This window comes from Mesoplodon bidens (assembly GCF_964165515.1).
Source record: "Mesoplodon bidens genome assembly, chromosome: X".
Classification (NCBI taxonomy): domain Eukaryota; kingdom Metazoa; phylum Chordata; class Mammalia; order Artiodactyla; family Ziphiidae; genus Mesoplodon; species Mesoplodon bidens.
Window position 1 is genome coordinate 123,664,443 of NC_138163.1, and position 21,870 is coordinate 123,686,312.

Below are 21,870 nucleotides of genomic sequence, written 5' to 3' on the forward strand. Positions count from 1 at the left end.
GCTAAGTTGAATACAATGTAATATAATTATTTAGGGGGGTAATACAAAATAATATTATTTCATAGAACTACCACAAACATTGGATTAGAATGCCTATGCTTCATATTTCTGCTAACCCTTTATGTTCTCATACTTTTAAATATCTGTTAATCAAAGTATCTGTTAACATTACCTTGTTTTTATTTGCATTCTTTGATTTTTAATGAAGTGGAAATCTATGTTCATAGGTTTATTGGCAGTTGTATTTTTGTGTGATTTTTCTGTTCATGGCCTTTGCTCATTTTTCTTTTGGAGTGTTGTTTTTTTCCCATTGATTTGTAAGAGACCTTTCTATACAAATTAAGAATTTAACTGTTTGACATATGTTGCAAATACACTTTTCTAGTTTATCTTTAAATTTTATCTTTTATCTTTTTATTTTATTATTTATATATGTATGTGTGTATGTAATAGGCCGTGTTGGGTCTTTGTTGCTGCACGCAGGCTTTCCCTAGTTGTGGCAAATGGGAGCTACTCTTCGTTGCGGTGTGCGGGCTTCTCATCGCAGTGGCTTGTCTTTGTTGTGGAGCACAGGCTCTAGGTGTGTGGGCTTCAGTAGTTGTGGCACTCAGGCTCAGTAGTTGTGGCTCACAGGCTCTACAGCGCAGGCTCAGTTGTTGTGGCACATGGACTTAGTTGCTTCGCGGCATGTGGGATCTTCCTGTACCAGGGATCGAACCCATGTCCCCTGCATTGGCAGGCGGATTCTTAACCACTGCGCCACCAGGGAAGTCCCTATCTTTTAATTCTGTGTTATTTTAACCTACACAATTATTTTTCTCTCAGATCTACCAGTCTTTTCTTTTGTGATTTTTTTCTGTGACTTTTATTCTTCAAAGGGCTTTTCCAATTCTCATGATAAGATTTTTTTCTTCTAATTTTATGGTTTCTTTTTTTTTTACTTGTAACTCCATCTAGAAACTTTTTGGTGTGAGGGATGGCATGGAGCTAATTGTTTCCTCCAAATACCATTTATTGAAAATTTTCTTCTCCACATGATTTCAAATTTTTAATGAGAGTTAAGCAAATTTCCCTTTACTTTTATAGTAGTGGTTATCAAAAAACTAATATTATTTAAATTGTACACACTTCTGTGTTTTAATTTGTTGGTGTTTACTGTCTACCACTTTGAGAAAGAAAGGTTTTCTTTTCTCTTTTTTAAGGATATAAACAAGAGCCTTGTTCTATCAAGAATTTTTTTAAATAGCTTTTTTGAGATATAGTCCACATACCCCAATGTTCATAGCAGCATTATTTACAATTGCCAAGATATGGAAGCAACCCAGCTGTCCACCAACAGATGAATGGATAAAGATGTGTTATAAATATACAATGGAATATTTCTCAGCCATAAAAAAACAAAATTAGTAGCTGCTGGGGGGTGGGGCGGGAATATAGAGGTGGGGAAGCGGTAAGGTACAAAGTATTGGGTGTAAGATAAGCTCAAGGATGTATTGTACAACACAGGGAATATAGCCAATATTTGGGAAGAACTATAAATGGAAAGTAACCTTTAATTATACTAAAAAAAATTTTTTTTAATTAAAAAAAATAGTTCTACCACCTAAGTATGCATTCTTAAACAATATAGGTTTCATTTGTTTTAAACTTTATTAAATAAATACTGTACATAAATCTTTGTGTCCTGATCTTTGGACCTATATGATATATTAAATATCCAGCTATTAAAAATAAAGTATACAAGTTGATGGGTTTTAGTATATTCACAGAGTTGTGTAACTATCATCTTTATCAAGAATTTGGATATTACTTACATTTAAATGTTATATGCAAAATTTAAATTATATATTACAGTAGGAAACAAAGGAAATACTCCTTTGGAATCCTGTTAAGTGATCATTTAGAAATTGTTATACTTTCATATTTTACGTTTGTTTTTCAGGTATTTTGTTTTCAGATAAGTTTCATATGGTTCTGATTTTATTCCCCAGATAATGACTGAGTTTTTCTCATCATTTCCCCAATTTGTAACTATCACAACATAAAATATAATTCCTAGTGAGAATGAATATTCAAGCATATAGTCCTTAGAAGAAAAAAATTACTGTGAACGTAAGATTAAACATTCATAATAAAAATGTGTTCGTGTTTTATATCATTTAATTGAATGTATTTATTGTAGACCATTGTATTAATGTTGGTTATAAAATTATGTATAAAGCATGGATCCTGTCTCAAAGATCAAATAAGATCTAATGTGGGCAAGATTGCTTATAGTGAGATTTTTCTTAAATGTCTAGACTACACTATTAAACTGAAATAACGTTTAATTGTTAAATGATCTAAGTGATATCATCATGTAGAGCTTAGGAGAAATTTAAATTTTTAGACCAATTGTTTTATGCACTATAAGGGGTTTTCCAGATCCTTTTAAACTAGAACTCTGTTACAATAAATATGGCTAAAAATAATTATTAATAATTGAAAGGGAACTTTGCTTATTGAGAGTAATACAGTTGACTTTTTCTTTCAAAGGTAAAGGACGGGCATGGTTATCTTAGAATGCACTCGCTATAGGAAGTATAAGTAATGCCCTTTGAGCCATATTTTCTTTTTTAATTTTTTCAAAATTGCCAAGAATGATTTGAGGTTTGTTTTGTTTTGTTTTTAGAACTGTCTTCCAGGTATTGATTAGACAGAAGGGAGGATGATTCCCACCATACCTAATAATTCCCTTTATATTCCCTAAATGTGTTGGTCTGCTTTCTAGTCAAGCATAATCAAGATCAGTATTTTTTTCATAACAAGTCCCTTGTAGTGAAAGAGACTTGAACACTGTGTCCCTACTGAATTACCCTCACTGGTAAACATTATTGTAATCATAGTTGAACCGATGATATAGGAAGGTTGGTAGTATTTTTGACATAGTAAAATGTTATTATAACAAAATTTGGTTTGCACATTTTTTTAGTTAATTAAAAGAATTAAAAGTAAGGAAATAAAGTAAGGAATTAAAAGTAATTAAATGTATTAAAAGTAAGGAAATGCCTATATTATGGAATAGTTTTGAATATGAGTGAAATAGTTGACCTTATTACTTGACCTTTCAAGTCAGTATACTAAAATACCCATCCAGAAATGCAGTAACTGGCTTAACAGCTTAGTACTTACTCCTTTCTATAGCTCCTTAATTAACGACCTTACTCTCCACTCAAGTATCTGCTAAAGCCAGAAACTTGAGTGTCTTCTACAGTTGTTGTTCTTTATCATAAGTCATACCTAAGAGCACACTAAATATTCTTTATTTTTCCTTCTAAATTGTTTTCTAAAATTGCAGATCTGATTATCTTTACCTTCCATGCATGTAAACCTTTTATGATCTTCATTGCCCTTAAGAAGAAATCCAGACTCTTTGGAATGCTCTATCAGCCCTTTGTAGACTGGCCCCATTCATGCAATATACATTTCTTATTTATCTGTGCTCTGCCAGACAGTGAGCTACAAGATGAATAAGGTCAAAGTCTCAAGGAGCTCTCAGTTTACTGAAAAAGAGAGAAAACACTGGATAATATATACAATGTAGTGATGGGTCAAAGAAGAACAAGGAGTATGAGGAAGGTGTGTTGAGAAGAGGATTGTATAAGTTGTGTCAGAAAAAAAGCTAGGAGGGAATTCCCTGGCGGTCCAGTGGTTGGGACTCGTCACTTTCACTGCTGGGGCCTGGGTTCAGTCCCTGGTTGGGGAACTAAGATCCCGCAAACTGCGCAGCACAGCCAAAAAAAAAAAAAAAAGAAAAAGAAAAGAAGCTAGTAAAGAATGATTGAGTCAGATGCCTTTAAAATGACAGCTCTGACACTTCTGACCTAACTATCCAGACCTCTGTCTATTGTGCAAGCACTAGGGAGTTTAGTTAGGCCACCTCTGCAGAAAGGCACTAAGAGCAACTTAGAATATAGGTTTTGGTTCCTTTCCTCATAGTTCTCAAGTGTCCCTGGCTCATTAATACAAGTTATAAGGCTTTGCCTTTGGGATTCGTTATATATGTGTGTCCAAAAAAATAATTTTTCTCCTCCTTTACCTTCGCCTTTTTATTCAGAGTCTAAAGCAATATTTTGGAATGAATGTGATGATCTGATACTTAAAAAAGTAATTTCAGTTTTAGCTTCGAAAAATCTCTCTTTAATGGTTTGAAAAGATTTTCTAACTTTGTTTTCTTTCAGCATACTTCTTGATGAAGAAGGTCACATCAAGTTAACAGGTAAAAATCCTCATTTTGTTAAAGTAGTCTCTCCTACTCTATATAATTAATTTCCTTTAAGGTTGATCATGGTATAAATATTAAGTAACACATTGTGTTAAAAACTTGAATTAGAATTTTTAAATAATTAATGTAAATATTGGAACTATTAATGTAAACTTTGGAACTCAAAGTTTAAACTTTACGTGTGCAAATTATTGTAGGATATTTATGAACTTGATATTTATTTTGACAGATTTTGGCCTAAGTAAAGAGTCTATTGACCATGAAAAGAAAGCATATTCTTTTTGTGGAACTGTGGAATACATGGCTCCAGAAGTAGTTAATCGTCGAGGTCATACTCAGAGTGCGGACTGGTGGTCTTTCGGTGTGTTAATGGTAAGGTTTGGGGTGTTTTTTTTTTCTTTTTTTTTTTTTGTTTTTTTGAAGTTCACTAGTGAATATAATAGAAATATAAATCACTTGTTTTATTATATAGCAATTTTAGAAGATGTGGTTGTAATTAAGATGATGCTTTTTTATCTTCTAACCTTGAGATTTTATACCTACTGACTAATACCTCTGATTATTTTGCCTTTTTATAGTTTGAGATGCTCACTGGTACACTACCTTTCCAAGGAAAAGATCGAAAAGAAACAATGACTATGATTCTTAAGTAAGTACTCCCTAGTGGATGTGTTTTGATGAGATTTAAAAATAAATGCTTCAGAGATTTTTAGAGTGTTAGCTATAGTATAAGAAATAACTAAGAAATTCATTGATATTATGACATCAATATTATGTGGTTTAAATATGAGCAAACCCCATAGATCTAGAACACTCATAATTATCTTCATGTTACTATTGAAAGCTTTACCTTTGAGATTTCGAATATGAAAAAGATGCCCATTATTCTACTTCTGTTTACATTGTCCTAGAGGTACTAGCAAGTACAGTAAGGCATCCAAAAGAAGTGCAGTTTAAGGTTTAAAAAGAAGAAATAAAATTGTCATTATTGGGAATTCCCTGGTGGTCCAGTGGTTAGGACTCCACGCTTCCACTGCCAGGGGCCTGGGTTTGATCCTTGGTCAGGGAACTAAGATCCCGCAAGCCCCATGGTGCGGCCAAAAAAAATTGTCATTATTTAGTTAACATGATTGTGTCCGTAGAAAATCCAAATCTTCATATAAATCCTTGGAATTAATGAGAGCCTGGCAAAGTTGCTGGATAAAGGGTCAGTAAATAAAATCTATTTCATGTCTGTATACTAGCAACAGAAAATGGAATTTTTTTAAAAAAGATACTGTTTACAATAGTAAAACAAAAATCAAACCTAGGGATAAATCTAGCAGAAGTTAATCAAGAACTCTATGCAGAGAACTTAGAAAATGTTAGGAAATTTTAAAAGACCAAAGTAACTTGGAAGGTTGTACCATATTCACATTATGACAGACCCAAGTGTTATAAAGGATGTGTGTTATCCAATAAAAAAATATAATGTGAACCCTATACATAATTTAAAATTTTCTAGTAGCAACATTAAAAAAGTAAAAAGAAACAACTAAAATTAATTGTAATGTATTTTATTTAACCCAGTATATCCAAGATATTATCATTTCAACATGTGATCAGCATTAAAAAATGATCGAGATATGATACATTATTTTTTTTTATTTGAAACTCACTGCAGGTTTTACACTTACAGTTTGGGCTAGCCACATTTCAAGTGCTCAGTGGCTGTATGTGACTAGTGGCTACCATATTGGACAGCATAACTGTAGTTTCAATGCAAATCATATTTAAATCCTAACAATTTTTTTGTGTGGAACTTAATAAATTGATTCTTATATGATAATACAAAGGACCAAGAATAGCTAAAACACTCCTGAAGAATATCAAGATAGGAGGACTTGCTTTACCAAGTATCAAGCCTTGCTATAACTATAATTAGGACAGTATGGCATTAAAACAAGTATAGAAAATAGACTTGTGCAATGGACTAGAGAGGCCAGTAGCAGACCCATACATATATGGACCCTTAATTTACAACCATTGGAAATTGCAGAGCAGTAGGGAAATAGCACTCTTTTTTAGTAAATCATGCTGTAAAAAAAATGGTATTCATACAGAAAAAGATAAAACAACTACCTCACACCATACACAAATCATTTCCAAGTATATTACAAATATATATATATATATATATATGTATTTTTTTTTACATATATATGGGAAAAAGGGAGAAAGATTCTAGAAGAGAATATAGGAGGAATCTTCATGACCTTGGTGTAGAAAAAGTAGTCTTTCAACACAAAAAGCATGAGCCATAAAGGAAAAGATTGATAAATTATTACTACATTAAAATTAATAACTTCTCATCAAAATATTCCATTGAAAAAATAGAAGAAATTTATAACATATAACCAACAAAGGACTTGTTTCCAGAATATGTCAAGGACTCCAGTCAATCAATAAGAAAAAGACAGCCCAGTAGAAACATGAGGAGACGTAGGGACTTCACAAAAGAGGATATCCTATGGCCAATAAGCTTATTAAAAGATGCTTGCCCTCATTAATCAGAAAATGCAAATTAAAACCACAGCGAGGGCTTCCCTGGTGGTGCAGTGGTTGGGAATCCGCCTGCCGATGCAGGGGACATGGGTTCGTGCCCCAGTCCGGGAGGATCCCACATGCTGCGGAGCAGCTGGGCCCATGGGCCATGGTCGCTGAGCCTGCGCGTCCGGAGCCTGTGCTCCTTAACGGGAGAGGCCACAATGGTGAGAGGCCCGCATACCGCAAAAAAAAAAAAAAAAAAAAACCACAGCAAACTACAACTACATACCCACCAGAGTAGCTAAGGGTACAAAGACTGACAATACCAAGTGCTAACGGGCTGTGGAGCAGTGGCAGCTTTCATACATAGCTGGAAGGAATGTAAATACTCATATAACCTCTTTGGAAAGCAGTTTTTGGCATTTCTTCTAAAGTCAAATACATGTATAACCTCATCCAGTAATCCTATTCCTAGGCATGCACCCAGTTTTTATGCATCAAGGTACTTGCATATCAAGAAACAAGTACCCAGATATTTATAGCAGCATTATTTATAATAGCCAAAAGGTAGAAACTAGATTGTTAATGGAAGAATGGACTAATAAATTGTGGTATATTCATACAATGGAATATAGCAGGGGTTCACTATAAATATTTTAGATTTTGTAAGCCACACACAGTCTCTGTCACGTATTTGTATTGTTTATTATTTGCTTCTAACACTTTTAAAATGTAAAAACCATTTGTAGCTCAAAAGCCATAGAAAAATAGGCTGAAGCCTTTTGCCCATGGGTGTAGTGTGCTATACAGCAAAGAAAATGAACAAACCACAGTTACATACAATGACTTGGGTAAATCTCACAAGAATGTTGAGCAAAAGTAATTCAGACACAAAAGAATGAATACTACATAGGTGATCCTATTTATAAAGTTTTAAAAGCAGACAAACTAAAGCATAGTTTTTAGGGTCCCTATTTAGATGGCAGAAGCCTGCGGCAAAATAAGGAAAGTAGTTACATTGGATGAGGGGTTCTGGCAATGTTATATTTCTTGGCCAGATGACTGTTCACTTTGTGGTCAATCATGGAGCTGTGTACTTTGGTTTTGGGTTTGGGAGGTTTGGTTTTGTTTTTTGCACTTTATGTTATTCTTCACAATAAAAAACACTGAAAAATATTTGCTATACAAATAAATGCTCAGTGAACCTTCATCACTCCATCTACTCTGGCCCCTTCCTTTCAGCTAATACACACACTTTAGTGTTGAGAAAAACAAACCATTTCTTTGACTTGGCCTATCTTTCAAGTTTCTGCAGCATCTTCCTGCATTCTTTCAACACAAAGCCTCTTTAAAGAGTGGTCTGTGCTTTCTGTTACTTTTTTTTGGCTGCTTTTATCCCATAGCCTGTTTGTTGTTCATTTCTACCGCTCCATTGAAACTTCTCTCACTATGGTCATCAGTAATTTCCTGGTTGCTTAAACTGGTGGCAGATTGTCAGAAAGGTGACTCTTTGTATGATTTGTTCACGCAGTTCATTCAACAGATGATTGAGGTCTTTCTATATGTACTTAGGATGCAATGTGAACAAGACTGACAAGATCTTCTGTGGTCTCACTAAGCTTGCATTCTAGTGGGGGAGACGAGGAATTAATATTTAAACAAATAAATATAATAATTTCCCATAGTAATAGGAGCAGTGGGGATAATAAACCAGGGTACTCTTGAAGTGTGAGGGAAGGGGCAGGGGCAGGAATCATGTTAGATGAGACATTTAAGGAAGGTCTCTGAGGAGTATTTGACACTGCTGGCCACCCCCTCCCCCCTTCATTTTTCCTACTTTCATCTGCTTCTCCCACGTCTCTAACCATTCCTCTTTTGGTCTCTTTTGCTCGACCATTCCTTCTCTGCCTGCTTTTCTCTTTTTAATTATGAAAAATTTCAAGGGTAAATTCGCAAAAATAGAATAATACAGTGAACATACGTATACCAATCACCCACATTCAACAGTCATAAAGATTTTGCCACATTTGCTTTGTCTATTCCTCCTTTCTTTTTTTCTTCTTTACTGAAATAGTTTAAGCATTCCAGACATGTCATTTCTCACCTACTGCAGTTTGCATTGCTAAAATGTATGGATATTTTCTTATGTAAACTGGTAATAGTCATCTAATCCCAATCCTTAACCAGATTTTTCAGGTTTTCTCCAAAACTGTATCCCAAATCAAGTCTGCACATATCTTTTGGTTGTATTTCTTCAGCTTCTGTTCATCTAGAACAGTGTACCCCTGTTGTTCCCCTGCCATTTACTTGTAGAAACCATGTCACTTTTAGAGAATTTCACTTTCTGAATTTATCTTGTTAAAAGATGAGACCACTTCTTAATATCTGAAACAAAAAGCATAAAGGTGATTGTATTGCTTACTATAGTAGGGAAAGCGGTGCTGGTCCAGTAGAATCTCTCCAAGCAGAGTAGACCACTGTTCTTATATAGGGTTTTGGGGAAGGGTGGAGTTCAAGAATTGGCAGGTTTTCAGGGCCTAAAATGAATTGACATTATCTGTAAGTGTGGTTACTTGGGTGGGACTCTTGGCACTCAGGTGTGGTTATTGGCGTCAGTTCATTCTTATTTGGCTAATTTTCACAGATGAAGAGCAGTTACTGATTCGTTGGTTTGCAAAAACAAAAAAACAAAAACTCTGTTCACCTAGGCAAGTTGTCTTTGATCAACTGAATGGTTCTGGCTCCTCTCTTGTTACCATGGTTACATAATAATTAGTCTTTTCCCAGGAGTGTGAAGTTTTTTTATTCTCCTTGTGATATTTTTTCACTTGTTACTTTATCCTGTTTCTGGTTAAACTTTTTTGGCAACATTATTTCATAGCTCATGCTTTTGCACTGTATTGCATCACATCAGGAGGCTACAGCACCATGTTGCCCCACTTTAAGTGATGAATTCCCATGGTTACAGCTGATCCCTCCATTGTAAAGTTCCCTGTCAGGCTTTCATCTAATAGTTTCATCCACTGATAATCACTACTTGAAACAGTTATTTTATTAGGGATTTTAAATTGTGTATTTTCTATTACTGTTATTCCTTCACTTATTAGCTGTTATTTTCCAAAACAATGAGCTTTTCCTCATCAACTAGGGCTATTTAGTTACCTTGAAATAAGGCTCAAACAAGATGAGCCCCAGTGGGGGTGATGTCCAATGAGTTGGGTTTTTATGTTAGTTTTGACATTTCCTTTTCCTTTTTCACTATAACGAAGTCATGGGATTTAATAATCAGTGTGATTCAGCCAATTGCATTCATTATTTTTAATGCCCAAATTGTTCTTTTTCTGACCACCTTTTAAATGTTCTCATTACCCAGTGTTCCATCTCTGATATGCTTTTCTCCCCGCCTGGACTCACTTTCCTGATTGACATCAGTCTTTCCAATAACTATTGAACATTTTAATTACTCCCAAATCACTCTTTCTTACCTTAATTTACCAGGCACCAGACCTTTGTTTCCATTTACTCACCTGCATGTTTCTCACAAAACATATGACATGCATGACTTAACATTTTTAAACGAAATTTATCTTTGTTCGCTGTTCTGTTCCTCTTCTTGTATTCCCAATTAGCAGCATTTCCATGTACCCTATCTCCTAAGCCAGAAACCTAGAAATCATTCTTGATTTCTTCCTCTCTTGCATACAAAGGTATTCACCAAATTCACTCTCAAAAATATTTCACTGTCCCAACATTTCCTCTGCATTGCACTGCTTACAGTTCTCAGATCTCCTACCCATGGTGATCTCCTACCCACCCTATAGGGCCAAGCTTCTAAGTAGATTGCCCACTGCCTACCACCGCTTCCCACTCCAGATCATTCTATACTTCCCTTGGAGTTCCCTTCTTGAAAATAAATCTAGTCCGTTAGTCCACTGTTTAAAGACCTCTGCTATATTCCTGTTACCAAATACGGCAGTGTTTCCCCTCGTTTCTGTTGTTTAACAGAACGCTAATTCTACAAGATGTTAATAGGTATTCTCTGAAGAAGAGGTGCTAAAAACAAATGTTTAGAAAAATACTGATTTCATTACTCTAAATTTATCGGCCTTTTATATGCAACGTATTTTATTTTATGTCTCTAACAAAGGGTATAATAGATGGCATTCCACAAACTCCCTGGATCATGAAATATTTTTTTGTTGTTGCTAAGTGTCTAGAGAAATTAATAGTATTTAATAAAATATTGGGGGACACTGGCCAAACGAATAGATTCTCAACCTTTAAATTGCATTTAAGGCCTTTTACAATCTCCCATGTTAAAATAGATATCCCCTACTGTTCCCTTAGCACTCTTTACATGTGTCCTTCTGAATTTGTCTCTTAATGTACTAGCGTTATCTATATCTGTCTTCCCCACTGATTTTGGGGGGGCTGTCTTTATCTCCGTATCCTAAGCAGTGTCTAGCACATAGTAGCTTCAATAACAACTCACTGAATAATAAATGGATCTATTTCTGAAATAGAATTTTCTCTGCTAGCCATTTTCTCCAGCTCTGTTATTATTTTCATACTTACAGGACCATTGGTTTCCTTAATTTGTAGGTTGGGAAAAAGAGTAAAATTATATATTAGAACTGAAACAGACCTTCAAGCTCATCCAGGCCAGTGGTTTTCAGACTGTGTGCCACAGACATCTTAGATGTTCCACAGACCCCTTTCCCACCAGCTCCTCTTCCCTGGAGGGCTATTAAAGGGAATGGGAGGGAAAAAATAGGTGTATGAAGCACATGTTCTTTTAAATGTTTTAAATGTTGGATTTCTTAAATTCCTGTTGAGAAAGGGTTCCAAGTCTACAGTTTGGCAGCCATTAATCTAACATCCAATCCCCTTGCTCATGAAGAACTGGTAACAGGCTCAGGGGGATTGGCTTTCCCAAGGTCACAAAGTTCTTAGTAACAGACCCAGAACTAAGACTCAGATGATCTTAGTTTTACAGTAGTGCTTTTTACAAAATTCTGAAAGATGAAAAAGTTCATTAGAAGATTTGGGGCTAACATTCTGTGTTCACACAAAAACCTAGACCCAAATGTTCATAGCAGTTTTATTCGTAATAGCCCCAAACTGGACACAATCCAAATGTCCCTCAACAGATAAATGGATAATCTGTGGAATATCCTTGTCATGGAATACTACTTAGCAATAAACATGAATGAACTATTGGGACTTCCCTGGTGGTGCAGTGGATAGAACTCCACGCTCCCAATGCAGGGGGCCTGGGTTCAGTCCCTGGTCAGGGAACTAGGTCTCACAAGCATGCCGCAACTAAGAGTTCGTGTGCTGCAACTAAGCAGCCGGCGAGCCACAACTAAAGAGCCTGTGAGCCGCAACTAAGGAGCCCTGGAGCAGCAACTAAAGAGCCCACGTGCTGCAATTAAGACCCGGTGCAACCAAATAAATAATATAATAGATAGATAGATAAATAAATAAACGGAATGAACTATTAATACAACAACTTGGATGAATCTCAAGGGAATTATGCTGCATGAAAAAAGTTACATACTGTATGGTTCCATTTACATGGCATTCTTAAAATGACAAAATGATAGAAATGGAGAATAGATTAGTGGTCGCCAGAGGTTAGGAATTGGGGAGGGAGGGAGGTGGGTGTGGTTATAAAGGAGCCACTTGAGGGATTCTGGTGGTGTCGAACTGTTCAGTACCTTTACTGTGGTGGTGGATACAGGAACTTAGAAATGTAATAAAAAGGCATAGAACTTCACCTCACAGCTGTCAGGATGGCTGTCATCAAAAAGTCTACAAATAGTGGTCGCTTTGGCAGTGCATATACTAAAATTGGAATGATACAGAGAAGATTAGCATGGTTCCTGGGCAAGGATGACATGCAAATTCGTGAAGCATTCCATATTTTTACTTTGTTATACAGCAGAAACTAACACAACATTGTAAGGCAATTATGCTCCAGTAAAGATGTTTAAAAAAAAAAGTCTACAAATAACACATGTTGGATGGGAATTCCCTGGCGGTCCAGTGGTTAGGGCTCCGTGCTTTCACTGCGAGGGCCTGGGTTCAATCCCTGGTCGGGGAACTAAGATCCCGCAAGGTGCGTGGTGTGGCCAAAAAAAAAAAGCACACGTTGGAGAGTATGTGGAGAAAGGGGAACCCTTGTACACTGTTGGTGGGAAAACACTAATTCAGAAAGATGCATGCACCCCAGTGTTCATAGCAGCACAATTTACAATAGCCAAGACATGGAAGCACCCCAGGTGCCCATTAACAGATGATTGGATTAAGGAGATTTGGCATACACACACACACACATACACACACACAATGGAATGTTACTCAGCCATAAAACAGAATGAAATTCTGCCATTTTCAGCAATGTGGAGGGACCTTGAGGGCATTATGCTAAGTGAGATAACTGAGACAGAGAGAGACAAATACTGTATGATACCATTTACATGTGGAGTCAAAAAATAATACAAATGAATGTATATACAAAACAGAAACATTCACAGATACAGAGGACAAACGTATGGTTACCGAAGGGGAGATGGAAGGGGGGTAGGGGCAAATTAGGGGCGTGGGATTAACAGATACAAACCACTGTATAAAATCAATAAGCAACAGGATATACAATATAACACAGGGAGTTATGGCCGTTATCTTATAATAACCTAAAATGGAATATAATCTGCAAAAATACTGAATCACTATGCTGTACACCTGAAACTAATGTAATACTGTAAATCAACTATACTTCAATTTAAAAGATGGCACAGAACTAAACACACACACAAATAAGTGCAATGAAAATTGGAGATATCTGAATGAGATCAGTGGATTGTGTCAATGTCAGTATCCTGGTTGTGATATCACACTATAGTTTTGTAAGATGTTACCACGGGGGGAAACTGGGTAAAGGGTACGTAGGCTCTCTTTGTATTATTTCTGATTTTGAATCCATAATTATCTTAAAATTAAGTTTATTTTAAAAATAAAATACAGATACCTCCAAAACATAAAATATTATATGGATTTATTATTTAGAGCCAAACTTGGGATGCCACAGTTTTTGAGTCCTGAAGCCCAGAGTCTTTTACGAATGCTTTTCAAACGAAATCCTGCAAACAGATTAGGTAAAATTTTTAATTAATTTGTTTCTTTTGTGTGTTTGTTGGTGTTTGTTTTCTAGGGGGGAGATGGATATTTGTGTTTGTTGTGGGATTATGAAATAGTAGGACAAATGTTAAAAGTGAAGACTGAATAAACAATATATATATTTATCCTTGAAATAAAATTACCATTTAATCAAAACTAGTCAATTTTTGATAGGCGCAGGACCAGATGGAGTTGAAGAAATTAAAAGACATTCATTTTTCTCAACAATAGACTGGAATGTAAGTATAGAATGAAAACTTGCTTGAAATTTTTTTTATAATTAACACATGTCTAAGTCTCTTTTTTTCCTCCAGAAACTGTATAGAAGAGAAATTCATCCACCTTTTAAACCTGCAACTGGCAGGCCTGAAGATACTTTCTATTTTGATCCTGAGTTTACTGCGAAAACTCCCAAAGGTAAGGAGAAAACGTGAAAACCCAAATATAAGACAATATATATATTTTTCTTGTTCAATCAGAAAATCTTATCTAGTATAACTCTATATACTGTCCTCATTTCTTCCCTTCATACACTACCCCTGCTGCAATAACTAGATCATTAGTAAATCCTTTATAGCATTTTATAGAAGTTAAGGTCCTTGTTAAATCTTTTAGCAAATTATGTTGTACCTTAAACTTTGATACAATTTGTGTGAAAAAATGATTTGGTTGTGCATTTATTTACCTGTAGCTATGTTCACATGAAATACCACGGCATAAATAGTGCCCTTTAAAATTCTAATATTATATGGTATTCTGGAAGTACTTACAAAGTTCAAGTCCCAAACATAACTTAAACTTTATGTGAGGTGTGATAACTTCAAAATGATTCATATCCTGTATCAGGCTTTATCCCAAAATTGTACAAACTTTATCCTAAAATTGCACAGTTACTATTATAGAGAAGTGATCTTTGAAATGGTAAGTTGTATTTCATTCATAAGTGTGTGTATTATACATAATGGTGTTTTGCACTCTAATATTCTCTCATTTAGGTGTATCAGATCCCAGGTTTATCATTGACAAGCAAATAAATAGAAAATGTACTTGCGTGTATTTCCCATAGAGTGTATCTATCATTCAAACCTTGCTATAAAGCTTTACAGCCAAAAGTCTAACAATGTATATTAAGCATTGATGGGTGTTTATTTTTATAAGGCAGCCTTAGAAATTTGGATTAACACATGAACAGAATTTTATCAAATGTATAGACAGTGATATGCATAGAACTGATGATATATGGTAATGTTTTACTTTGCTTTCTCAATACAATTTGTCCTGATAGAGGAAAAAAATCTTAGAATAGAGCAGTTCTATATTATATTCTGCCCAGATAGGTTCTCTTAGCAGAAGTCTTCAGTATGATATTAAAAGAGAACTTTATGTGGAGTTGATGTTTAAGTAGATTTACCTGTTTTTTGCTTGCCTTTAGCCTTTATAGTATGTTTATAAATATTAGTATGCCTAATTGTGTGTTTATATTTATGAATAACACATTTATTATACTTTGATTATTTCTTTTTATAGTGAGCATTAACTACATTGTGAAAGTATTTTTCCGTTTTTGTTAATGCCAGTAGATTCCACATAAATAATTTGAATAACAATACATGTCATGTCATAAAACATTTTAAGGACTATGTACTGTGATTGTCCTAGTATATATATATATAATAATTTATATATATATATTTGATCTTTTATGTGTATAATAATTTTATCTTCAGTTTAGATTTCTAGATTCTGACATTATGTATTGAGACCACTGGACTAAATTCCTTTCTCCTAAATTATCTGCAGATCAACCTTGTATCTCCCCCTAACCAGGAGCCATAGCATTGTTAGGTTATTATTTAGGGCTGCACTGTCCAATGTGGTAGCCAATAGCCATATGTGGCTATTTAAATTTAAATTAATTAAAATTAAAAATTTTGTTTCTTAGTCACACTAACCACATCTCGAATTCTCAGTAGCTACATGTGGCTAGGGGCTACTGTATTGGGCAGCACAGATAAAGAAAATTTCCATCACTGCAGGAAATTCTTTGGGACAGTGCTAATTTAGAATAATATTAACCCAGTAATTCATTAATTTAGTATATTCTTCAAATGAATTAGCAATTTTCTGTGCTCTGAGGGACTAGGATGTTAGAGTTTTCATGGCAATAAGCCATCAGGACAGATCTGATACAGTGCCTTACTTAGTTATCCTGGAAACACTGGATGCCTGAGAGTAGAATTCCAGAATAAGTGAGAACGGTCATAATGTTGACAATTCTTCCCTTAATTACCTTTCAAAGCAATTACTTTCTTAGTAATTTATTATTCTTTTCAGATTCACCTGGCATTCCACCTAGTGCTAATGCACATCAGCTTTTTCGGGGGTTTAGTTTTGTTGCTATTACCTCAGATGATGAAAGCCAAGCTATGCAGACAGTTGGTGTGCATTCAATTGTTCAGGTGAGTGAATGTCTTAAGTAATTTTAAATTTGAAATATTGTAAGATACAGTTCATTGTGTGGATAATTATGTTAGATTTGATCTGCTGACCTTAAGTGAGCAGCTTAAAATACATTTTATATCATTGACATTACTCTTAGAAACTCCTTTCATATACCTTTGAAAAGGTTGCATGCGCCAGAATCCTGGATACCTATCTGACTTGAAAGTAGAATTCTAAGAGAGTTGAGATAAGTATCACCATCTTGTTGTCTCTTGTCTCCTGTGCCTCAGAATGTTTATTGGGCCTAATTTGTTTCATCCTCTGTCTCTGTTAGATCAGCTGTGGTGAGCTGAGGTCTCCTGGTTCACTGATACTTTAGAACAGGGGTCAGCAGACTTTTTCTTCAAGGACCAGATAATAAATATTTGAGGCTTCTTAGGGTGTATGGATCTCTGTTGCAACTACTCAACTCTGCCGTTGTAGCACAAAAGCAGTCATAGATTGTATGTAAATGAATGAACATGGCTGTGTGCCAATAAAACTTTATTTAGAAAAAACTGGTAGTGAACCAGATTTGGCCCACAGGCCATAGTTTGCCAACCTCTGCCACAGAAATATATAAGAAATAAAAATAAACTTAAATTTTAAGTTTTCCAAGTTTTGTGTCCTTGTTCTTTTGGAGCCCCATTGTCATTAGGAAGAAATGGTTATGGGTACTGCCTTAGGGTAACTCCCTCCTTATCCCATCTGTTGATCAGTGGGAGAAAAAGGAGCTACAGAAGCAGGTTTCTGAGTGTGTGTGTTTGTAGCAGGCGACTGCACTGCTAAATTAAATGTTATTAGAGGAACACAAATAGTACAAACCATTAGATTTATTTCTTCCCATCGTAGTATCATGGAAAGATAAATTTAATTCATCTTCTTAATCATAGAGGGAACTAGATATATCTTTTGAAGCATTGAATTGTTTTTAGGGTATACTTAGTGCTTGAATTTGCTTGATGATTAAGTTGCTTTTGCGCTAAAGTTTTTTTTCACAAGTCAGTTATCTTGCTTTCCACTTTCTAGAAAACCAATTTAAGCACTGTTTTTTGAACAAAGTTCATGTTGAAATACTCTGTCCCTTTTACTATGACAAGCATGTGATGAATTCTATAGAATGTATGTTTATGATTTCTATGTGGCACATCGGAGAGAAGAATCCAGATGTTCTAATTCTGAATCCTCCTAAATCTTTTCTTCTATGCCAGAGGTTTCAAATGCCTCCCCATTTGCAAAGGTATTTCAAAGACCTGTAGCCGTTTGGGGAGTAGATTGGGACATAACCACTGGCAAGGCTGTCAGCCCCTTATCACGTAGCTCTGTGTTTCTTATTGTACATATTCAGTTTTTTCTTTTCAACATAAGCTTTTTTTAAAGGCATATTTCTTGCTGTGCGTTGTATTGTAGACACTTCAGAAATGCACAGTTATAGAAGAATATATGCAGAAAGATTCATTTTTATTTTTACTAAATTCATTTATATTTATAGTTAAGGCCAACAGTGCATGCTGAGTAACATGTTTCCCTATTATGTAATGTACCAAAGTCATTACAGGGCTCTTCATCAATTTATAATTGTGTTTGTAGCAGTTACACAGGAACAGTATTCAGTTTACTGATGGATATGAAGTAAAAGAAGATATTGGGGTTGGCTCCTACTCCGTTTGCAAGAGATGTATACATAAAGCCACAAACATGGAGTTTGCAGTGAAGGTAAGTGTTTTTAGATTTCAAATGCACCTCTAACAGTTCTTATTCATGCATGCTAGTACCAGTTAAAAATTACACTCTTCTTTGGTAAGTGTGCCTTTTGTTATAAAAAGGTAAGGTAATTTAAATGTCTGGCTAGTGATCTTCGGGGATCTTAATCTGGAACCATAGATCCTCCTATGAGCTCAAAAGGTAAGGCAGCATACATCCAGTTTGCGGAGGGCAGTACCACTTTACACCTGACCTGGTTTTTAGTAGCACCCCGTGTACTCTCAGAAGTCCCCCGTTTATGGTCAAGATGTCAGGGAGTTCCTCGGAATTATATGCCAAATTTTGTATGTTTACATTTTTATGGCAGAAATGTTCATACCATCTTTCACATTTAGAAGGATCTGTGAACCAATAAAAGAATAAGAACCACTGTCATAAAATATATTATCATTAGCTGTTTTAAGTTCGTCAAGCATCCTAAGACAGTAAGGATTTTCTAAACCAAAAACCAAGGCACATACCTCTATGATAAAGTTCGAGTCCAAACCTTTAGTTATAAGTGAACAAATACTATATTCAAGTTTCTGCCTTTTCACTTCTTGAGTTGGATGCCTCTGCTCTCCCATCACAAACAATTCAAGTAATGTCTAAAGCTTTCAACTTAACTTGAGCCTTAGAACTAGTCTATAACTATGGGTAGCTTGTGTTTAGTTAGTGGGGAAAGTGGCATTAATTATTATTACTTCTATCCTTCCACCAATCTATCCATTTATCTAGATCTAGTATGATTTTACTGTGTAAAAATAAAAATAAATGTGCTTTATTTATGCATAGCAAATATCTGGGAGGACACACCCAAAAATTGTTGCTGCTATTTTAAACTTGGATGTAGTTGTTTTAAAAAGTCATCAGTGTCTGTAAGGCATTCTGTCAGTTATAAGGATGAACCATAGAAATACATTTTAATTTGCTCTTCTACTCAGTGAAATGTGGGGTACATAGAAATTTCCAAATTGCACACATGAAAGGAGAGAATGTGAATAATGTACTTGGTAGGCAATTTAAGAATGTGTCTTGCCTCCATAAACACATCAGAAAAAAGCAGAAATGTCCTGAGGCCCCCTTCAAATTATAGAAACCAGGAGCAGTATACCAAAACCTTGAGAACATCTTCCAGCTATATGTGGATTCTTGTGACTTAAATTAGATCCCTAAAACCAATCCCAGCCCTTGATTCTACTGAAATTACTACATATCTAAGATTCACAAGCAGAGTTATGGATATAATGTAAGCTGGGCTCACGATTAGCCGATCAGAGAGAATGTTGCCAAAAATAAAACCTCCCCAATTCTCTGGTCGTCCAGTGGTTAGGACTCCACGCTTCCACTGCAGGGAGCACGGGTTCAATCCCTGGTCCAGGAACTAAGATCCCACAAGCCATGTGGTGCGGCCAAAAAATAAGTAAATAATAAATTTTAAAAATAAAATAAAACCTCCCAATGTGTTCTGGTTTTCAAAAGACTAACCCCAAATCATCTCCCTTGAGTCAGCATGTCTATTCCATGTACCTTTCCTCTTAATCATCCACTTACCTGATTCTACACTATCATTTGCAGTTGATCACAGTGGACGCCTGTGTGTTTGACTTCCCTGTTCTCCAAATAAAGAACTGTTTTCACAACTAAATCCATTTCAGATAACAGATTTGGCTCATATTGAGAGTTGCAAGCTCTTTCCTAGGATGCTGAAGCGTTTGGGTATTTGTTGCATACATAATTACTAAGCTGTTTTAAAACTGAAAGTATGAAGGTCACAAAATTTATTGCAGACTACCTTTTGGATGAAATGAAAGCAAAACTTGTTGCCTTTTCTTTCTTTTTATTTTCCAGCTTTTTTTTTGGCTGCATTGGGTCTTCGTTGCTGCACAGGCTTTCTCTAGTTGCAGCGAGCGGGGGCTACTCTTCGTTGCGGTGTGTGGGCTTCTCAATGCGGTGGCTTCTCTTGTTGTGGAGCATGGACTCTAGGCGTGCGGGCTTCAGCAGTTGCGGCACATGGGCCCTAGAGCACGCGGGCTTCAGTAGTTGTGGCTTGCAGGCTCTAGAGTGCAGTCTCAGTAGTTGTAGCACACGGGCTTAGTTGCTCTGCGGCTTGTGGGATCTTCCCGGACCAGGGATCGAACCCGTGTCCCCTGCACTGGCAGGCGGATTCTTAACCACTGTGCCACCAGGGAAGTCCTTGTTGCCTTTTTAAAAATATAATGTTACTTTAACAGATTAAAACGTTAAGAGAAGTTTTTTTTTTTTTTTTTTTTTTTTTTTTTTTCTGTACGCGGGCCTCTCACTGTTGTGGCCTCTCCCGTTGCGGAGCACAGGCTCCGGACGCGAAGGCTCAGCGGCCACGGCTCATGGGTCCAGCCATTCCGCGGCATGTGGGATCTTCCTGGACTGGGGCACGAACCCGTGTCCCCTGCATCGGCAGGCGGACTCTCAACCACTGCGCCACCAGGGAAGCCAAAGAGAAGTATTTTTAAGAAGCAGGTGACATAAAAGAGTTGGAAAGCTAAATTAGTATTTTAAAGGGCTTTATGGTAATAATTAAACTTCATTCTAACCAAGTAGAATTCTAGGTATGGTATTCTGCTTAGCTTTCTACCTAGCTTCAAAAATAAAGTTTGTTCCACTTAACTATTAATTGTTTATAAGTAGCTTACAACTGATGGGATATTCCATTGAAGCATTTTATTAAGAAAGTAAATTCAATAAACAAATGCTAATGGTGGTATTATAAATACATCTTGCTCTTAATTATCTGTATTGATAGGGGTTAGAAGTTAACTGAGGGCTTCCCTGGTGGTGCAGTGGTTAAGAATCCGCCTGCCGGGGCTTCCCTGGTGGCGCGGTGGTTGAGAGTCCGCCTGCCGATGCAGGGGACACGGGTTCGTGCCCCGGTCCGGGAGGATCCCACGTGCCGCGAAGCGGCTGGGCCCGTGGGCCATGGCCGCTGAGCCTGCGCGTCCGGAGCCCGTGCTCCACAATGGGAGAGGCCACAACAGTGAGAGGCCGCGTAACACACACACACACAAAAAAGAATCCGCCTGCCAATGCAGGGGACACGGGTTTGAGCCCTGGTCCAGGAAGATCCCACGTGCTGCGGAGCAACTAAGCCCGTGCGCCACAACTACTGAGCCTGCGCTCTAGATCCTGTTAGCCACAACTACTGAAGCCCACGTGCCACAACTACTGAAGCCCGTGCTCCGCAACAAGAGAGGCCACCGCAATGAGAAGCCTGCGCACCACAACGAAGAGTAGCCCCCGCTCGCCGCACCTAGAGAAAGCCCACGCACAGCAATGAAGACCCAACACAGCCAAAAATAAATAAAATTTTTTTTTTTAAGTTAACTGAGTTCCCAAAGGTGTAAGACATTGAAGGCTGGAAGAAAGATATGTTAACTGTGTTCTTGGTACCTTTTCTTGAGGCTTTTGAGTTTTTATTAAATCCTAAACTTGCTAAAAATTTAAACTAGACAGACCTGGTTTGAATGTGACTCATGGCATAGAGTTTACTTTACAGTCTTGCCATCTATATCAAGACTGGCTTTCAAATTTTGATTAGACAGTCTGGCCAGGTACTTGAATAAAAATGGTTGATAAATGGCTTATAAATACAGTGTTTACACAAAATAACACCTAAGCCTGTAGCTGTAAATACTTAA

At 36.4% G+C, this 21,870-nt stretch overlaps 1 protein-coding gene across 3 annotated transcripts in view; it reads left to right on the forward strand.

The window, feature by feature from the left end:
* RPS6KA3 (ribosomal protein S6 kinase A3) overlaps positions 1-21,870 on the forward strand; it is a 111,370-nt gene that overhangs the window by 71,633 nt on the left and 17,867 nt on the right. For all 3 annotated transcript variants that reach the window (XM_081222471.1, XM_081222473.1, XM_081222472.1), the window contains 8 exons: positions 4,221-4,258; positions 4,494-4,636; positions 4,843-4,913; positions 13,862-13,950; positions 14,147-14,211; positions 14,287-14,389; positions 16,307-16,431; positions 18,044-18,169. In XM_081222471.1, the coding sequence (XP_081078597.1) occupies positions 4,221-4,258; positions 4,494-4,636; positions 4,843-4,913; positions 13,862-13,950; positions 14,147-14,211; positions 14,287-14,389; positions 16,307-16,431; positions 18,044-18,169 (760 nt within the window). The remainder of the gene's footprint in view (positions 1-4,220; positions 4,259-4,493; positions 4,637-4,842; positions 4,914-13,861; positions 13,951-14,146; positions 14,212-14,286; positions 14,390-16,306; positions 16,432-18,043; positions 18,170-21,870) is intronic.